Raw genomic sequence first — 17842 nt, forward strand, 5'->3', positions numbered from 1 at the left:
ATGCAAGGAGGAAAAAGAAGATCATCGTCAAAGCGATATACCAACAAGTGTGCTTCTTTGGTTAAGGAGCAGCGTGCTCGTCTCTACATCCTACGCCGCTGTGCCACCATGCTTCTCTGTTGGTACATTCAAGGAGATGACTGACCCTTCTTGCTTGTTTGCTCATTAGGGATTGCTTGGCTACATTGCACCCTGCTGTCATCCACTACTCTACTCTACTCTACTCGCTCTCTCTTTTTGACTCATTCATTCTCAATTCAATGGCTGGGTTTTGTTGCTGATAGGAGACCTAGCTAGCTTTGTATGTGGTGGATTCCCTCAGTGCTGCATGCTTTTTCCACAATCTCATGATGACCATCATGCAAGCCCTGCATCAATCATCTAATAAGGGGTAGGGAAGAAGGACCCTGCCGTCCAATAACGAAAACAAGATTATTTGTTTGCTCTATATTATTTTTAATTCAATCATGAGAATATTATGTTATATATTGCTTACTTAACACTTACCCTCCATATATATGTAGATGTCAACCCGCTTCACGTTTCTAGTCATCATATGAAATTTGCAAATTTAATTTCACTATTAAACCATATTCGCTTTCTTAATCAATTAAACTCATTTAACTGAGTCAGTGTTGATTTATTAATGTTCAAATTTATATCTATTTGTAGTTTTGTAATCCTAAAAGATGAGATGGGTCAAATTCTGCGGTAAAGCCTCATAACCAAAGAATTACGGCTCTGTCCTTTTCTTTTCCGCCCAATGAAAAAGAATAAGCAAATTCTCCAAATTAAAACTTAAAAACGTAAAATAATAAAAACAAAGAAGCTAATAAGTAAAGTTCAAAAAGCAACTGAACCAGTATAATTGATTGTCTTGTATCCAAGTCCTTGAACAAAAAAAAGACGTAAAGTAGTAGATAGCAAAATTTCAAGGATCAGCGGAATCTAGAAAGAGACATAAGTAGGCATGCACTTAACCGTGACTGCAATAGGCAACAAAGTGACAAGAATGATGGTGGTTTTTGAATTGGAAGGGAACACATGCACAAGTGTGGCGGCCCCTCTCCCGTCCCAGATGAAGAAAGGGTGAAAGTGTGACATATTTTGCGTAAATTGCGCAGCTTAATCTTCATAATTAGGGGGTGGGGCAATGCCATGCGAGTGGATTCCTAATCATATCAATTAATGATTAGGGACACCACCATAGCCGGCATTGCTAACTTTAATTTGTGTACAGTAGAGGATGATGAATCATGCATGCTACGATAAGCCACTAGCTGCTTCATTGCTATATATAAAAGAAGTAAAGAACTAAGTACTTCATTGTAAACACAATGGGTAATGTGAAGAATATCATCATAGCGTTCTTGGCACCCCTTCCATCCATCCTCTTCTACCTCTCATTCCTCAACCACTATCACTACTCACCCACTTCACACCATCCATCTCTCTGGAAATGGTGCTATGACCACCCGCTCCTGTTAGCAAATGTGCTCTTCTTTTTCAACGTCAACGTCCTCTTTTGGCTCGTTGCTCTCCTCCAGTCCAGCCACTGGGTAGGTCATGTTACTTAGTACAAAGTGTTTAAAAAAGAAACGAATAATTATTTAAAAAAGTATTATTTTTATTATTCATATTTCTTATCTGTGATTATAAAGTTCTTATCAATATATAGATTAATAGTACACTAAGGGTACATTCATTGTGGAATAATATCTTAATAAATTATATTTATATTTTTTTTTTTCTAATCTCTTTGACATTTTGCTGATTTTGTTCACTAATTATGATATTCTAATAGGCCACACTGCTCAGCTCTCTGTTTTTACTTTACTCTCATCTTTAAGTGAAACTGTTTTTTTGGTGCAGATGATTGACCCGTATTGGACAGTGATACCGGTGATTCTTGTTCATTACTACGCATCTCACCCTGTGGCTCAATACGATTGGTGGAGGTCGAGGATCCTGATGGTGCTGACATGGGTGTGGAGTATGAGGCTCCTTCACAACTACTTGAGGCGAGAGAATTGGCAATGGGGTCAGAGGGAGGATTGGCGCTTCACTGAAATGGCCCGCCAATACGGAACCCATTGGTGGTGGGCTTCCTTCTTAGCCATCTACCTTCCTCACCAGATCTTTCTCATTGCATTATCCCTCCCCATGTATGTTGTCCACTCATCCGTGGATCAGCCTCTCACCATGTGGGACATGGTAGCGCTTCTTCTCTGTGTATCCGGCATTGCCATCGCCTACCTTGCAGACACACAGCTCCACAACTTTGTGAAGCTAAGAGAAGGTGGCGAAGCAGTGGTTCCTGTCCTTGAGACTGGGCTGTGGTATTATTCACGCCATCCAAATTACTTCGGGGAGCAGGTGTGGTGGTGGGGGGTATTTGTGTTTGCATGGAGCATGGGACATGGATGGACCTTTGTAGGAGCATTCACCAATAGCATGTGCTTGGCTTATGTCACAAAGCTTGTGGAGGATCGAATGCTGAAGCAAGGTTACAGAACAGAGGCTTATACCCTTTATCAGCGAACAACTTCGGTTTGGGTGCCTTGGTTCAAGTCACACCACCTTAAAACTAAGAATGCTTGACCTTCACTTATTTCATCTTCATCCCATCCTAACCACAGATTAAGTGGCTGGCTGGGGTGTTGGATTTATAAATTTTAATTACTTTTCTGTTTCCATGTCAACTCAACTAGACCATATGATACCTTTTGCGCCTCTAAGTCTAACACAAGATAATTAACGACAGAAAAGTGTTGAATTTGCACCCGTGATCACGGGAATAAAATATTACAGAAACCCGCAGGATCTCACTTGGTTTAGTTTATTATCCATAGCTTCAGGATCACATGTCCATAATTCAATCTGGAAGGGATGTCTTCTTTCTTTTCTTCCATAAAAAGAAAAGCTAAATTGCCTACCTAATTAGCAGTTCAATGATCGCAATTAATCCTGAACTCTGTAAAATCCTATTACAATCTGCTTAATCTTCTAACAAAAAATGGAGAGAGTTCAAGCTGGCAAGCTCATTTATTTATAAATATACTATATAGTCTTAGAAGTTAGAACCCTAAAATCCATCTTCATTCAAAAGCAGTTATTAGTTATTACTAAAGTGTATGGTAATTAATTTCATTTAACAAGCCATTAAAAAAAGAAAACATACTTTTACAGTTTACTAGAAAAATATTTAACTTATTTTTTTAGAAGAATATCACTTGAAAATATTATAAAAATGTATAATTTATATAAAAAAAATAGATAAAAGTTCAAGTGTAATTAATTTTACGTAAAATTGATAACTAAAAATTATTAGATAATTTAATTAATTTGACTAAATTTTTATGACGAATCTCAATCGACTGCTTTTCACCAAAAAAATATTATACAAATATTTTTTTTCTACAAATATAATACAGATTGATGGATAGATAAGATGAACGTGAAGAGAGGGTGATTAAGTGGTCAATGAATGTGATGTAAGCTGAATCATGTAGCATCCTGCCTGCTTGCCTTAGGAATATCCTTTGCCAATCCGCAAATTTTTTCTTTATTTGTTATTTGTTTTTGGGTGACGGTTCACATTGTGTGGATCCATATCCACGGAGGCAACAGTGGAGTCAAAATGAGTTTGATAGAAATCAGGAACCCGTGAACCGACTCAACTCAAGTATAGTTTAGTAGCAGCACCCAAATCACCGTTGGATCAGCGATGAATTACACTGCTGCTGCGTTGGCCATACTCTGTTGGCTTTGCATCTGCACACCGAAGGAGGCAGAGGGAGCTGACAAGAAGCTTCGGTTTGGGAAAAATGGAGAGTTCAAGATTTTACAGGTTGCAGATATGCACTTCGCCGACGGCAAGAAAACCCGCTGCCTCGACGTCTTGCCTTCTCAATATCCTTCCTGCACTGACCTCAACACCACTTCCTTCATTCAAAGGATGATTCTGGCTGAGAAACCCGACCTTATTGTCTTCACTGGGGATAATATCTTTGGATTTGATTCCTCCGATTCGGCTAAATCAATGGATGCCGCATTTGCTCCTGCAATTGCTTCCAACATTCCCTGGGTCGCTATTCTCGGCAACCACGATCAGGAAGGATCCCTTTCCAGGGAGGGAGTCATGAAATACATTGTTTCCATGAAAAACACTTTATCTCAACTCAATCCTCCGCAAGTACACCTTATTGACGGTTTCGGCAACTATAACCTACAAGTTGGAGGCGTTCAAGGCTCTGCTTTTCAAAATAAGTCGGTGCTCAATTTGTACTTTCTTGATAGTGGAGATTACTCAAAGGTTCCTTTCATTCCTGGCTATGGTTGGATCAAACCCTCGCAGCAGCTTTGGTTCCAACGAACATCTGAAAAGCTTCAGGTACATTGAAAATTAAAGATCCAGTGAACAGTTTCCATCTGTTTCTCGTTTCAATAACGGTTTTTATTTGCTCTGCAGAAAGAATACAAGAAGGCACCACTGCCTCAGAAACAGTCTGCTCCTGGTCTTGCATACTTTCACATCCCATTGCCTGAATATGGTAGCTTTGACTCATCAAACTTTACAGGTGTGAAGCAAGAACCGATTAGCTCTGCTTCTGTCAATTCTGGCTTCTTCACAACATTGGTTGAAGCAGGAGACGTGAAGGCTGTTTTCACTGGCCACGATCACGTGAATGACTTCTGTGGCCAGTTAACTGGTATACACCTTTGTTATGCCGGGGGATTCGGATATCATGCTTATGGGAAAGCTGGATGGTCAAGGAGAGCAAGAGTGGTGGTTGCTAACTTGGAGAAAACAGAGAATGGTGCTTGGCAAGGTGTCAAGTCTGTTAAAACATGGAAACGCCTCGATGATCGACATCTTACAGAAATTGATGGTCAGGTCTTGTGGAGCAACAGTTTTTCTGGTGAGATTAACAATTCTCTTACTCTATTCCGTATTCTTAAACTTGTGCTATGCTCTTAAAAGGACTCAGGATATGAAGAAAATGTGCTCTGTAATTGTTTCTTTGCATATCTGAGTTTAGAAAAATTATACAATAGGAAAAAGATGACAATTTGTTTGACGGGATTTGAAAGCTATAAGCTTAACTAGGTTACTGAGTCTAGGATATAAACAATGTGCAGATTAACTCGATTTCTTTTATTACAATTATGTCCATTATATGATGGTTTCTGCTACTTTACTTACTAATGCTGTTTAAAGCAATAATAAGCACGAGTTATTTCAAATTTCCGTTACTCGTTAGTCTAGGCATTGTTGCTAATTAGAAGATGGATATGTATAACAAGTATAGTTGAAATCAAAATTGATGAGCTTCTCATGAACATTACTACGTTGAACAATAATTAGCATTCTTTTTCCACCCTACTTTTTCTCGATGAACATACACAGAACCTAAAAGTATATAGTATGAGCTTGTTTATCATATTCTGTGAGTTGCATGAACAAATGATAATTTCTTTTCCCAATTATGTTTGAAACAAGAAGCGTATATTATGCCATGATGGTGCTATTGAAGAAATTGTTATTTGCAACTTCTTAAGATTATAGCTTCTTGATAAATTTTTCTGTTCTGTTATTCTATCTCCTTTGATTCAATTGTTTATTCTGGTTTCTGTTGTAACAGGGAACCGCAGGAAGAAGCATGATGGTGGCTCTTAAAAACCTCTACTTTGGAGGGCCTCACGGGCAACTATTATACGTATATTTTCATCAGTGTAACCTCTCTGATCTGTTATTCATATTTATGTGATCAAGTCCTATAATTAGATGTAGCAAGACAGGATCACTTGGAAAAGAATAAACGAAAGAAAGTTCATGATCTTGCTGCAACCGTTGTATGCTATGCAATTGCAACTATGTAACCACACGTAGAACACTATTGTTTAAAATTGCTTTTGCAGATGGAATCATCAATCATCATGAAGAGAAGTTTTGTTTGTTTTTACAAGTTTTTGATGGAGTGATCTAATAGGAAGCGAATGTAGATTTCTAAGTGCATGGTAATTTATGCTATCTCATGTTCACAGCTCAAAATTCATCAAGCTTGATTGGCAAGCTAGGCACACAGCAGAAGAGGAGCATCATTTTATACCAATGCTTGGTGAAATTAAACTATGGCTTAGCTTCACATAAATCAATTATATAATTTGTAGCAGGGATAGTAAGTAGTGTTAGTTGTATTATTTGTGTATACCGATGGTAGCGGTACAAGGATATTATTAAGCAAACCAACGATTACTTCAAGTGACAATGAATGTTGGTTCACGTTACTGAGCCTTGATAAGAGCATTTATAGGCCTTCTATTAACCCAAAAACACGTTGGATAAGAACAAAAAATTCTCAGCTCATATTTTGTAGCGTGGTGTTTAGTATCCGAGTTCGGTTATGTCTCTAACTCGAAGTGATTGGTTTTATGCAAGTGATAGATAGGTAAATTTGTGTTCTTTCATTAGACTTTTTGTAGTGGAGTCTGCTTTTGGTTATTTCAGAGCATTGGCAAAATGTCAAGTAAAGATTCAGCAGGTTAACAAGGACGCGAGATCCCCACCTCTATGCTAGTTACCTGAATTTACATTCATGGCATCTATAGATTTATTAGATAGGTGTTTGTACATTGAATTATCATGCATTCTGTGCATGATATAGAAGTAGTAACCATGTTACAATTCTTTCAACTCACGTGCAGAGATGACAAACCCTCCTTCCTAATCACTTGGGTTAAACAAATGCAGCAATGTTTCCCCCAGGATTGCAGTCTCATCCGATCCATAGTTGTTCTTACTTCTACTTCTTACTTGCCAGTGTTGTCATCACTTGGGGGTGAAAGCCTGTAGTTGATGAGAGATGATACAATCAGATTAGAAAAAGAAAGATTAAAATGGTGAGCATATATGGTAGTAGGTGGGTTGTGAGGACTTACAGCAAAAATGGTAGCATGGCCGGGATCAGCAAGGTGGGCAAAGAGGTTGTCAATGGGACCAGTGCCGGTGTAGATGTGCTGGAACCAAGCACCCATGACAGCCAACATGGCGAGCCTGCCATTCTTGATCTCCTTAGTTCTCAATTCCTTAATCTTTTCAGGAGAGCCAGTGCCCCATCCGAGAGGGTCAAACCAGAGGCCACCGGGGTAACCAACATCGGTGCCAGTGAGCTTGTTGTTTGGGAAAATGGGGTCGGTATTGACACAGCCTGGCTTGATGATGTCAGCCCACCTCCTTCCCTCTGCCCAACCAATGAAGATGAGCTCAACTATGAAGAGCGTGGTTGTGTCCGTGAAGTACTCCTGTTCTCCAGCTGTGTACCACGATGGCGTGTTGAGCACGCCAATCTTTGTTAGGAATTCAGGAATGAAGATGCCCGCAGCACCCAGCATTGCCCACCTGCAGTGAACCAGCTCTGCCTGCACATTCCATCTCAGGCTCTCAGGATCAGACCCCAGACCAAGTGGATCAAACCCATGGAGGAGGCGTGCTTCCTGGGAACCACAGGGGTCTCTCAGGGTCAGCCGCTGCTGCACATACTCTTGTGCTCGATACTCCTCTAACGCCTGTTGCCTGCTTAGCCGCCCTCTTCAACTTCCTCCCACTTAGGAATGAAGCTTTTGTGTTTGGACTAGAGATGCCAACAGCTGCAATGGCAGAGGAAGCATAAGCGGAAGCCATGATTGGAGTGTGTATGCAATGTGGAATATAGAGGGAGGCTCTTATCTCGAAAGATAGGAGGGCCAATCTGTGAGATAGCGAGTTGCCATGTGGCAGTAAGAATCTCATTCTCATGGGATACGTATACGTGGAAATCTGGTGCTTCTCCTTCACACGCTCCAAACTCCCAAATGCTTTTTGCCTTGCATTAAAAAAAATCTCTTAGCCCCTCACCAACACCACAAAACCTGGATTCTCGTTAGTTATTTTCCTTTCCCTCCTGGCCTACTCCACACCCGTCACCGATTATGTGGGACCTTAATATAAAATTTAAGGTCAATTTTTTTTAAAATATTCGTAAATTTTATTATAAATTTTTTCATTCATATTAAATATATTTTTGTCGATTAAATTTTAAAAAATTTAGAATTAATTTAACAATAATTTTATAAAAAATAATCTTTTACATAAATAAATAGACACAATTGTCATACATTATTACTAGATTGATTCAAAAATTTTGATTTAGTTACGAAAAATATATTTTTGATATAAATTAAAATTACTTGAGACAAAATTAAAACAAAATAAAATTTAAAATATTTTTTAAATTTTTGATAAATTTTAAAAATAATTTTTTTTTATCTTATAATTTAACTATAATTTATTACATCTCAATAAATTATTTAATAAAATCCGTTAGCTTTGGATTAAATTCTTCCAAAATACGAAAATTTATAAAATGAAAAAGTCATAATCTAATTGCCTTTAAATTAATATAGTAGAACTTACAGATAAAAGTTACAAATTATTTTTTTTTATTTTGTTACTCTACAATTTTCTCAGTTTAAAGAATATTCTTTTCTTAGCTTCTAAATTCTAATTACACCCTCGGCCTCTTTCAACGCATTTAGTATTAGTATTCAGCATCAAGGGTTTATGTATTATTGAACAGTACAGTCTTTCCAATGGTTAGTATTTTGTTGCTACCGACTCTTTGAAACTGCAAGGGTAACATTCAATATGTTCAATTCACTGCAGAATGCAGATGACAGTAATATTGGCGTTTTGCCACATCGATTCTGAGCAGTTTAGGACCCGCTTTTGTGAAGTAGGAAAATCTGCGAACAAATTAAAGGATAATGAATGGGAAGACTTTTATTATTACACTTTTCTTAATGTTCTTAATGCACCTGATCGATGTGAACCTAACCTATACGTATATGACCTGAAATCGAAAAAGCTCTTCTATTCAAATCGACTAGGTATTAATTATATATTCACAGTTTAAAACAAAAGCAAGATTTCAGATGTTCAAGTCGAATTGACACTACAATTTTACGTATATGGTTATATATACATACCTGAATTTAACGTTTTGAAGATCTTTACTACACCCATGCGTCGATCTCATGATTAAGCCATCTTGTCTGTGTTAGAATTTTTAGTTGTGGACTTCTTTTTTCTTCTTAATTCTAATCCTCGTAAAGATCTGATCAGAAAGTGAAAAGACTCAAATAAAATATCACATAAGCCACAAAAGACACGGCGAAAATTAGGGGGTGCACGCGAATCGGATCAGAAATATCGATCCAATTTGTACTAAAATCATCGCATCAGATCTTATATCCACAATGTTTAAGTTTGGATTTCATCCTGATCCGCAATTTACAGATCAGATTGGATATCGATATACTTACAACACATAAAAATATTTTTAATAGCTTATTTTTATTAAAAAAATATTAATAATTTTTTTTACTCTTTTAAATATGTTTACTCTTAAAATAATATTAAATATATTTTTCTTAAATAATAAAATTAAAATAATACAACATATATAATAATTATTATATTTAATTACTCTATTGATCTTTATAGTTTCGCAAAATTTTCAATTAGGTCATTATACTTTTTTCCCTTATAATTAAGTCTTTACAATAATTTTTTTTAATTGGGTTCTTACATTTTTTTCCTTTTATTTAGGTCCTTATACCAATTCTTTTTTTTAGTTGGGTCTCTGTAAAATTAAGCCAATTACTACTAAAAAGGACTTAATTGAAAAAAAATTTAGTGCAGAGACCCAATTAAAAAGAAAAAATATAAGAACCTAATTGAAATTTTCACAAAATTATAAAGACTAACAAAGTAGTTAAACCTAATTATTAGTTAAAATAAAACATAAGAAAAATATTTACTAATTTATTTATTTATTTTTTTGCGGATTTACGAAAATACAGATACCTACATAAAATTTACAATTCGATCCTATAAATATGCGGATCGATTCATATCTACAATTTTTGAATCGATTCCAATAAATACTACGAATATGTGAATCGAATTCTATCCATGAATACCCCTAACCAAAACCGAAAAGATCATGAAAACAAAACACAAATATCATAAACATCAATATAAGCAAGTGAGTCTAGCAACATATAGAACACAATTAATACAAAAACTGGCCATCACCAAAGATGTAGTATCATAGGTCACGTCCACGTCAATCCTTACTTGCAACATGAAAGAATGCCATTCCAACTCCAGTAGTGTCTAATTCTCGTACTTAGACTTTTTGGTGGTTAGGACTTAATCGCTAAATATATATGTATATATATTATAAGAAAAAAATCTACACTTGTATCTAATTTCCTTAACAACTAACGAATTCATTACCTTTATCTCTAAAAAGATCAGACAAAACGTGTGTTTTTAAAAACTAAATCTTCAAACAAATATTATTCCTCAACCACTCGTTAATAGATCCGTATCTCACCCTCTGGGACCCCACAAGATTGAGCTAATAATCAATGCAATAATGGCAGGTGATGGAGATGGTTAAAACCTCAGAAGATGCTTGCTCTAATGCTATGCATATGGTTTATTATAATATAAAGTTTATTACATAGTAATGAGTATGGTAAATTTGTAATTCTATCTAATATTTGTTGTTGCATGTAATATAATTATGCATACAAGAAGAATTACCAATTGAATGTTGTAATGTAATGAGAAGCAGAAAAACAATGTAATGTGTTCAACTCCCACATGCATGTTATCATGGACACTCAATTCGAGACCCATATGGTACGTCACAGTGTGGAACGGAAGATGCTTCGTACACATTACATTCTCTTGTTCCTTTCAAATTCGGTGCAATAACAAAACAAAAATCACACAAATGGAAAGGATCGGAAAACACAAGGCATGTGAGAGATCGAGATCTATCAGCTATAGCACAGTTTCTCTGATCTAGATAGGAATCAATTAAAACCTTGATGTACTTGCAAAACCAGTTTATTAGGTTTTGCATTTAACAAGGCACCATAAATGTTCGTATAGTGCAGTACTTTTCACTACAGATTAATGTTGTTTACGACTCTTTCAATTCTTCTTCCATACTAATCTATTTGTTTTCCCTTTTATATCAATAATAAATAATAGATTTAAAATGTGTTCAAATAATAATATATATTGTGTGGTCATCACTTACTATTATTATTATTATTATTATTATTTTATTAAATTACCGGACCACCAAGGCAGCAACATATATGATATATACGAATTAAACCAGTCTGATATGGTCTCTCTGGTCCTCTACTTTTTTGGCCGGCTGCATGGTCCTCACACGCATTTATTTAATGTACATGCATCTATCTAATCCGTTATCTTATCATTTTGATTAAAAAGACAAACAAAATCTACTACAGAGGAGGGATCTACCATTTTTGCGAAAACTTCTGCGACATATATCACACTTGCTACCTATATATAGTGGTGGACAAGGCCAATTAAAACAATCTTTATATGTGTAACACTTACTTTATTTTATATATATCTTAATTAATTAGGCCATGTTACCTTAGCTTACTCGCTCGCTGCTTTATGGCAACACTAGAGTATCAGTCAACTTCCATATTCTAACTCATAAAACCTAAAACCCTAAAATTAAAAGATCTCACAAATTAGCTTGGCTTTCATTCTTAAACATGAATGGTTTTAAAATTGGTGACAACTCACGTTTCTTCACGTGAAATTAATAGTTGAAAATAATTATGAAATAACTTAGTTAAACCTATTAAATTATATAATAATGAGTAATGTTAGGATGACAAAAAAAAAAACAGTCAGAACTTGCCTTATTTAATATTCATTAATTGTCGTAACAATTAATAAATGATAAATAAGACAAGTTATACCGATTTTCTTTGGTTACCAAACATTTTTGTATAATAATTTTTAATCGTTAACTTCATATGAAAATAACTCCATACGAATTTTCGCCTTTAGCAGCATTATTTCGTGCAAAAACAATAATGCACATATACATGATGAAAAGCTGAACTCAACTTTTGTACTGAAGCAGTTCAGCAATTAATTATTTGATATGTACAACAAGAACAAGAATATATATTTATAATTTCACTTATATATATATATATATATATATATATATATATATATATATATAAGAGTAACATTCAGTCATTGACTTTTAGCAATAATAAACCGCTGTTAGTGACTTAACCTAATTAGGCACAAGTTAATTATACTTAATTAAGCAAGCGCACTTCCGTAATCAATTACAAAGTCATATAGAGAAATAAAGAGTGAAAAGCTTTAAATACAGCAAGGATGGAGCTGATGATTCATCATCGCCATTTTATGTAGATAGATGATGATGATGGTGATGATAATATAAAATTTTAAAAGATACCATAGGGTAGAAATAATATATATAGAAAAGATGAAGTGGAATAATAATGTGGTCCATGAGAAAAAGTTTAGTACAATTATACAATGATTTGGATAGAACACTGATGTACTGCATGCGTCCAATGATCCAATTTTCAGTTAATTAATGGAAGACCGACACGGGCAAAAACTTCTGCTAACTTTATTATGGTACAGTGCTGCTTTATGTTCATCGTTCGTAAACAATAATATTGCATTTGCAACCCCCGTTGCCATCTTAATTAGCCCTAACGTCTACTTTTATAGGGTGGGGGACCCTTCATCAAAAGTCATTTGCGTTATAGCCCTACTAGCTCCCCTTATTTATATACTATATCACTTTATACAATCACTTTATACTTATTCTAATAACCTTTTACACACCTTCTAACTATGTTATTAACGCAACTTTTTAAGTATCGGAAATAATTGAATAATGTTAGGAAATCAAGATGTTTCTAGCAAAAAATTAGCTAAATGTTTTTGAGTGAATTCAAAATTTTAATTTTTTTTTTAAATTGAATGGTTCTGAATGTGTTTTTTGATTTGAGGAATGTTAGGGCCAGTAATTTTTGAGATTTATAACCATCAAATAATCATCATTGAGGCTTTTAATGGTGTGAGATTAGTGTGAGATTTCATCCAATGGCTCACTCTTCTTTACTGGTTACATGTTGGCCAAAATTTGATAAAGTTGCTGGCCCCCTATATTTTTCCTTCTGATTTATCATGTTTTAGACGTTTAGAGAGGAAAGGAGGGTGAATAGATAGAAGCTAATTGAATCAGTTTCCGTGATTCACGTTGCAATGATACTAAACTTATCTCCTCCTAATTTAAATGTGGTGAAATATTTAATAACCAAGTATTTAATTAACTAAGTTGTTCTATTTTTGCTTGATTTAAAGTTGGTTCATATATTTTTTTCTTTTTTTAAAAAAATTAGTTTATTATCGGAAGTATTTAATACCTTTTATTTGATTTACGAATTAAAGAATATTTTCAAACATACCATGATGATCATTTATCGTACTCATTTTTTATTTAATTTTGACCCTTCACAAGAATATGTCTCGGACAACACTCATTAATTCTTTCATAAAGTATTACAAATGCTACTAATATATTAATTAACCAATGTATAAATAATATAAGGATAACAACCATAAAATAATTAACCTTTACCATTAACTCGTAAAGGGAAAAAAAAGTTTAATTTGTAAATTTTTGTTGCTTTTTATTAATTTAAAATCTTCTTTGATATATATAAGGGACCAACCTATATATCGACTAATAATTCTATATTTATGTTAACTACTAAAGCCAACCAGATAATTAGCAATTTATGAGATGAAGCTTTTTTTTAATGAGGTGATGGGTAAAGTGATAAAGTAAAGAGTTAAATATTGTTAAATTAAGATAATAAAAATTATATATAATAGAAGTTATAAATTTACTCGTAATTAAACTTTTATTTTATTATTTTATTAATTTCTTTAGTTGAGAGGAATTTTTTTTTCCAATTATTTACCATTGTACTTTGCTTCTTGAGACTTCTACAACTTTAATATTATTACAAGTGTTGAATCTTATGGAAGAAGAACATGCAAATGTCGTGAGAAATATCGTCAACATATAGTGATAGACAATTCTTTTATATTTTAAGAAGAAATTAAAAGGCTGTTATTAAAATACCAAAAGTATAATAATTCCAAATAATTCTGAATTGTAACTAATAATTGTTCCTTTTTATACACGATTACATGAATTTATATTCCGATTTGAATTTTGTTTCAATTAAACATCAATCTATTTCACTATTCTAATTTATTTACTACGAAATAAATTCACAGTTGCAAGTTATGTGAACGTTGCATACAGGTACAAATTTTTCTATAAGAAGTATAATCAAAATGAAATTAATTGTATAGTCGAAATAAGATTTTAAAGAATACGAAATAAAATTTTCATGCACATTGGAAATTTATGGTGACCAGTGATCCAAGTGACCTATTTTGACCATCAATACATATTTTTTTTCCTAATAAATTACTAATAAATTTTTTTTCCTCTATTATTTTTTCTTTGACCATCAATACATATTTCCGTTCCTCGGTGTAATTTGAGGCTCGCATCTCAAAAAATTTATTATTTCTATCTGCAAATATTTAAAATGTTATATAACTACTCATATAAAAACAAAATCAATGTTATATATATAATCTTGCTTGTATTATGAAATATAGTTTTCTTTTCAAAAAAAAGTACTCATCAAACAATAAATTTTTGTTCTCTCCGTTAAAACATTTTCAAATTACTCAATTTTTTTCATTATATTCAAGTTTTAAGACATTTGAAACACTAATGTAGAGAGCGTGTATTTGTAAAAATAAGAATAATTAATATAATATATATTGTTATTGCATGTGTATATAGTTATATACTTAGATTACTAGAAAATTAGACATTTTATTTATATTAAGTGAACAATCTAATGCATGAAAACATTATGGTTTATTTTCGATGTTTTTAACACACAAAAATTCTTATATATTGTTATAGGTAGACTATCTACTGTGGTTCAATAATCTATTGTTTTTCAACTTTGTACATGAGTGTTTGTATATATATTTTTTTCATAAATGATTAATGTTTGATATTCAAAATGAATAAAGAGAAAATAAAGTCGGATTTTATCTATGTCACCTAAACAAAAGACATAAAAGTACCTTATTATATTATAAACTAATTAAGTTTTAGTTTAGTATTTTGTTGAAAAGTTATTTCTTTTTAGTAGCAGAATGTTTTTATTTTATATATAAAAAGTGATTCCAAAAAGCTTGCTATTACGATAAAATTTAATGTTATCTAAAAAGTTTACATAGCAATAATGGTTTATATTTTTTAAGAAAATTAAAACTTCCGTTATGTGAATTTCAGTTAGGAACTATTGATTAAATATTATAGAAGTTTAAATTTAAAAAGAACTTTTAAATTGAACAAAATTAATTAGGAAGATGTTATAATTTGATATTGCATGGTTTTTAAATTTATACTTTGAATATAGAAAGAAAAAATTTAAAATTTATTTTAAAATATCAGCAACATGTACATTAGTATGATAAAAAAAAAAGAGAGTATATTTTTGGATTAAAATAAATTAAAAATTCCTCTAAAATGTAAGAACATGTCAAGTTTTACCTTATATATTTCTATAATAAAGAACTATCAATTAAAATCACGCACTTATTATATCATATTCTAATAAAATTATAAGTTTTAAATACCGAAAAGTCTTGATATCTTCCTTTTTACATATTTCTCTAATTTTTGTTCTTAATAAAAAGATATTGAACATCAATTAAAAGTATGTTTACATACGTTTAATAGTTTGTGAACCATTAACAAATTTAATTTTCAAACTGACTTTTAGAAGTAGCATGAGGTTGAATTACTAAATAAAATGTTGGTAGGACACAGTTTTTTATTATATATTAAAGTATATGTATATATATTAAACAAAAGTTCGATACTTCATGCACTTACATATCCATAATAAGCTGAATATACAAGCAAATAAGTAATAAATTACACTAGTAAAAACTATATTCATATAGTCATCATGATTTTTTAAAGAAAAAATTATAATTAAAGGATGTCTTGATTGCTTTTTGAAATCAAATTAAAGTTATATTATAATTTGTTTATGTAACTTTCGTAATTTTTTTTTCTTCAACATATTTTAAGTGTTTTATACGTAGAAAGTTTATTATGAGTACAATTTAGTAAGTTATTTATTACTGATGATGCATTAAGGTGAGGATCAATTTAAAGAAGATAGTTGCACATACATAAATATATATTTTATACCCATGCACTAAATTAAATAATATGCGAGACAATGTGCTACATTAAATTTAAGACTGAATGCATGATATATGTTGCTAATAATTTAATTTTTATTTAAAACTTAGAATATTTGAATGATTGATTAGTTATGTTGCATGGTACTTATATTTTGACAACGTACATTTTACTACGCATCTAATAAAAAATTGAATTTTTTAAAATTAGTTCAAAATTAATAAATTTTATTTGTTATTTTTTATTTCAAAACATAAAACCTCAAGTTAACTATTTAAATTATTTCAATATTAAATCTGACACAAAATAAATTTTATTAGTTTAAAATTAAAATTTTTGTATTCCTCATCCTCACCCTGTATTCAATATTCATGCAACTTAGCTAATTATAAGTCTCCAACAAAAAAAAAAGGTGAAAACTCAGGTGCAATTGACTTCATGTGAAGTTGATAGATGGGAGTCATGAAAATTTAGTCAAATCAGTTAAATTATCTAACGGCTCCTACTTATCAACTTCACGTGAAGTCAACTGTACCTGAGTTTCTACCGTAAAAAAATTCACAAGATATATTATTACATGAGAAAGCTTACCTTGGCTAAATTTTTTTGCATGGAGAAGACACGCAATGGGTGTTTGACTTATCATCATCCATCAGTTTCAAGTTAAAGGTGAAGTTAGATGTTGGTTCTTTTATTATAACTGCTTAATTTCTTCAATTATACTCTGCATATATATAATAACACGTATATAATTAGCAAGCCAAATAACTAGCATTAAAAGGAGTAGATAAAGGCAACCAATTCAATATGAGAGTTTCAGGTACGGTATAAATGAGAATTATTGCCTTTTAGTTCATCCACAATAATAATAATAATAATCCTGATATAAACCACTAATAACCTAATTTCTCTATCAACTCTATCTACAACCTAAATATATGCCTATTGATAGATTCTTGTTTTCCCTATTTTTGGTAAATCATATTCGGATAAATGAAATCATGAATATACTTTGTGATTATGATAACTTTAATAATTAAGGCTCTTAAATATACAATGTACATAACAAGAGCAATAAGCATAAGAAATATATAACAGTCATGCATGTAAACACCAATGAGTAGAGAGTAGTGATAGATTATAGATAAAAACATGATTAACCAATTTAACTTGTTTTAATGATTAACTCATTATTAAATAAAAAATACTGTATTTCTATTAATTAAATAAATTTAATTCTTTATTTATTATATTTTATATCAATGTTAATATTTAAAAGAATTTGCTAATTAAATTAATAACTTTTTTGGCTAACTAAGAAATTAAACTTCAATGGCTTCTTCTCTTCAGTTTTGGACTTTCCTCTTTGACTGCTATTTAATCTCCTTTTATTTATAATAAATGGCTAATAACTAAATATGGAAAATAATAATTACAATATCTAGCGAGGACATACAATAGAATAATAGATACTTAGAGTCAATAAAAGGGAGAGAGAGAGAGAGAGAGAGTATAGATGTCGTTTTGAACTGGGCATGAATTTATCTTAATGAATTTTCTTGCCTTGTATCCGAAAC

At 32.2% G+C, this 17842-nt stretch overlaps 2 protein-coding genes and 1 pseudogene across 2 annotated transcripts; 2 read left to right on the top strand and 1 right to left on the bottom strand.

Moving 5' to 3' along the window:
• LOC130932515 (uncharacterized protein C594.04c-like) lies at positions 1–2702 on the top strand. The gene is made up of 4 exons (XM_057861845.1): positions 1–122; positions 673–711; positions 1313–1559; positions 1873–2702. Exons 1-4 carry the CDS (start codon positions 1–3, stop codon positions 2599–2601), a joined length of 1137 nt encoding a protein of 378 aa, XP_057717828.1. The 3' UTR covers positions 2602–2702.
• Positions 2703–3468: 766 nt separating this feature from the next.
• Positions 3469–5950, top strand: LOC130935312 (probable inactive purple acid phosphatase 29). Its single transcript, XM_057865007.1, has 3 exons — positions 3469–4393; positions 4472–4922; positions 5646–5950. Exons 1-3 carry the CDS (start codon positions 3728–3730, stop codon positions 5678–5680), a joined length of 1152 nt encoding a protein of 383 aa, XP_057720990.1. The 5' UTR covers positions 3469–3727; the 3' UTR covers positions 5681–5950.
• A 469-nt stretch (positions 5951–6419) lies between these two features.
• LOC130935314 (chlorophyll a-b binding protein 7, chloroplastic-like) lies at positions 6420–7886 on the bottom strand (annotated as a pseudogene).
• Positions 7887–17842: the final 9956 nt, after the last annotated feature.

This window comes from Arachis stenosperma, chromosome 6, assembly GCF_014773155.1.
Source record: "Arachis stenosperma cultivar V10309 chromosome 6, arast.V10309.gnm1.PFL2, whole genome shotgun sequence".
Taxonomy (NCBI): Eukaryota; Viridiplantae; Streptophyta; class Magnoliopsida; order Fabales; family Fabaceae; genus Arachis; species Arachis stenosperma.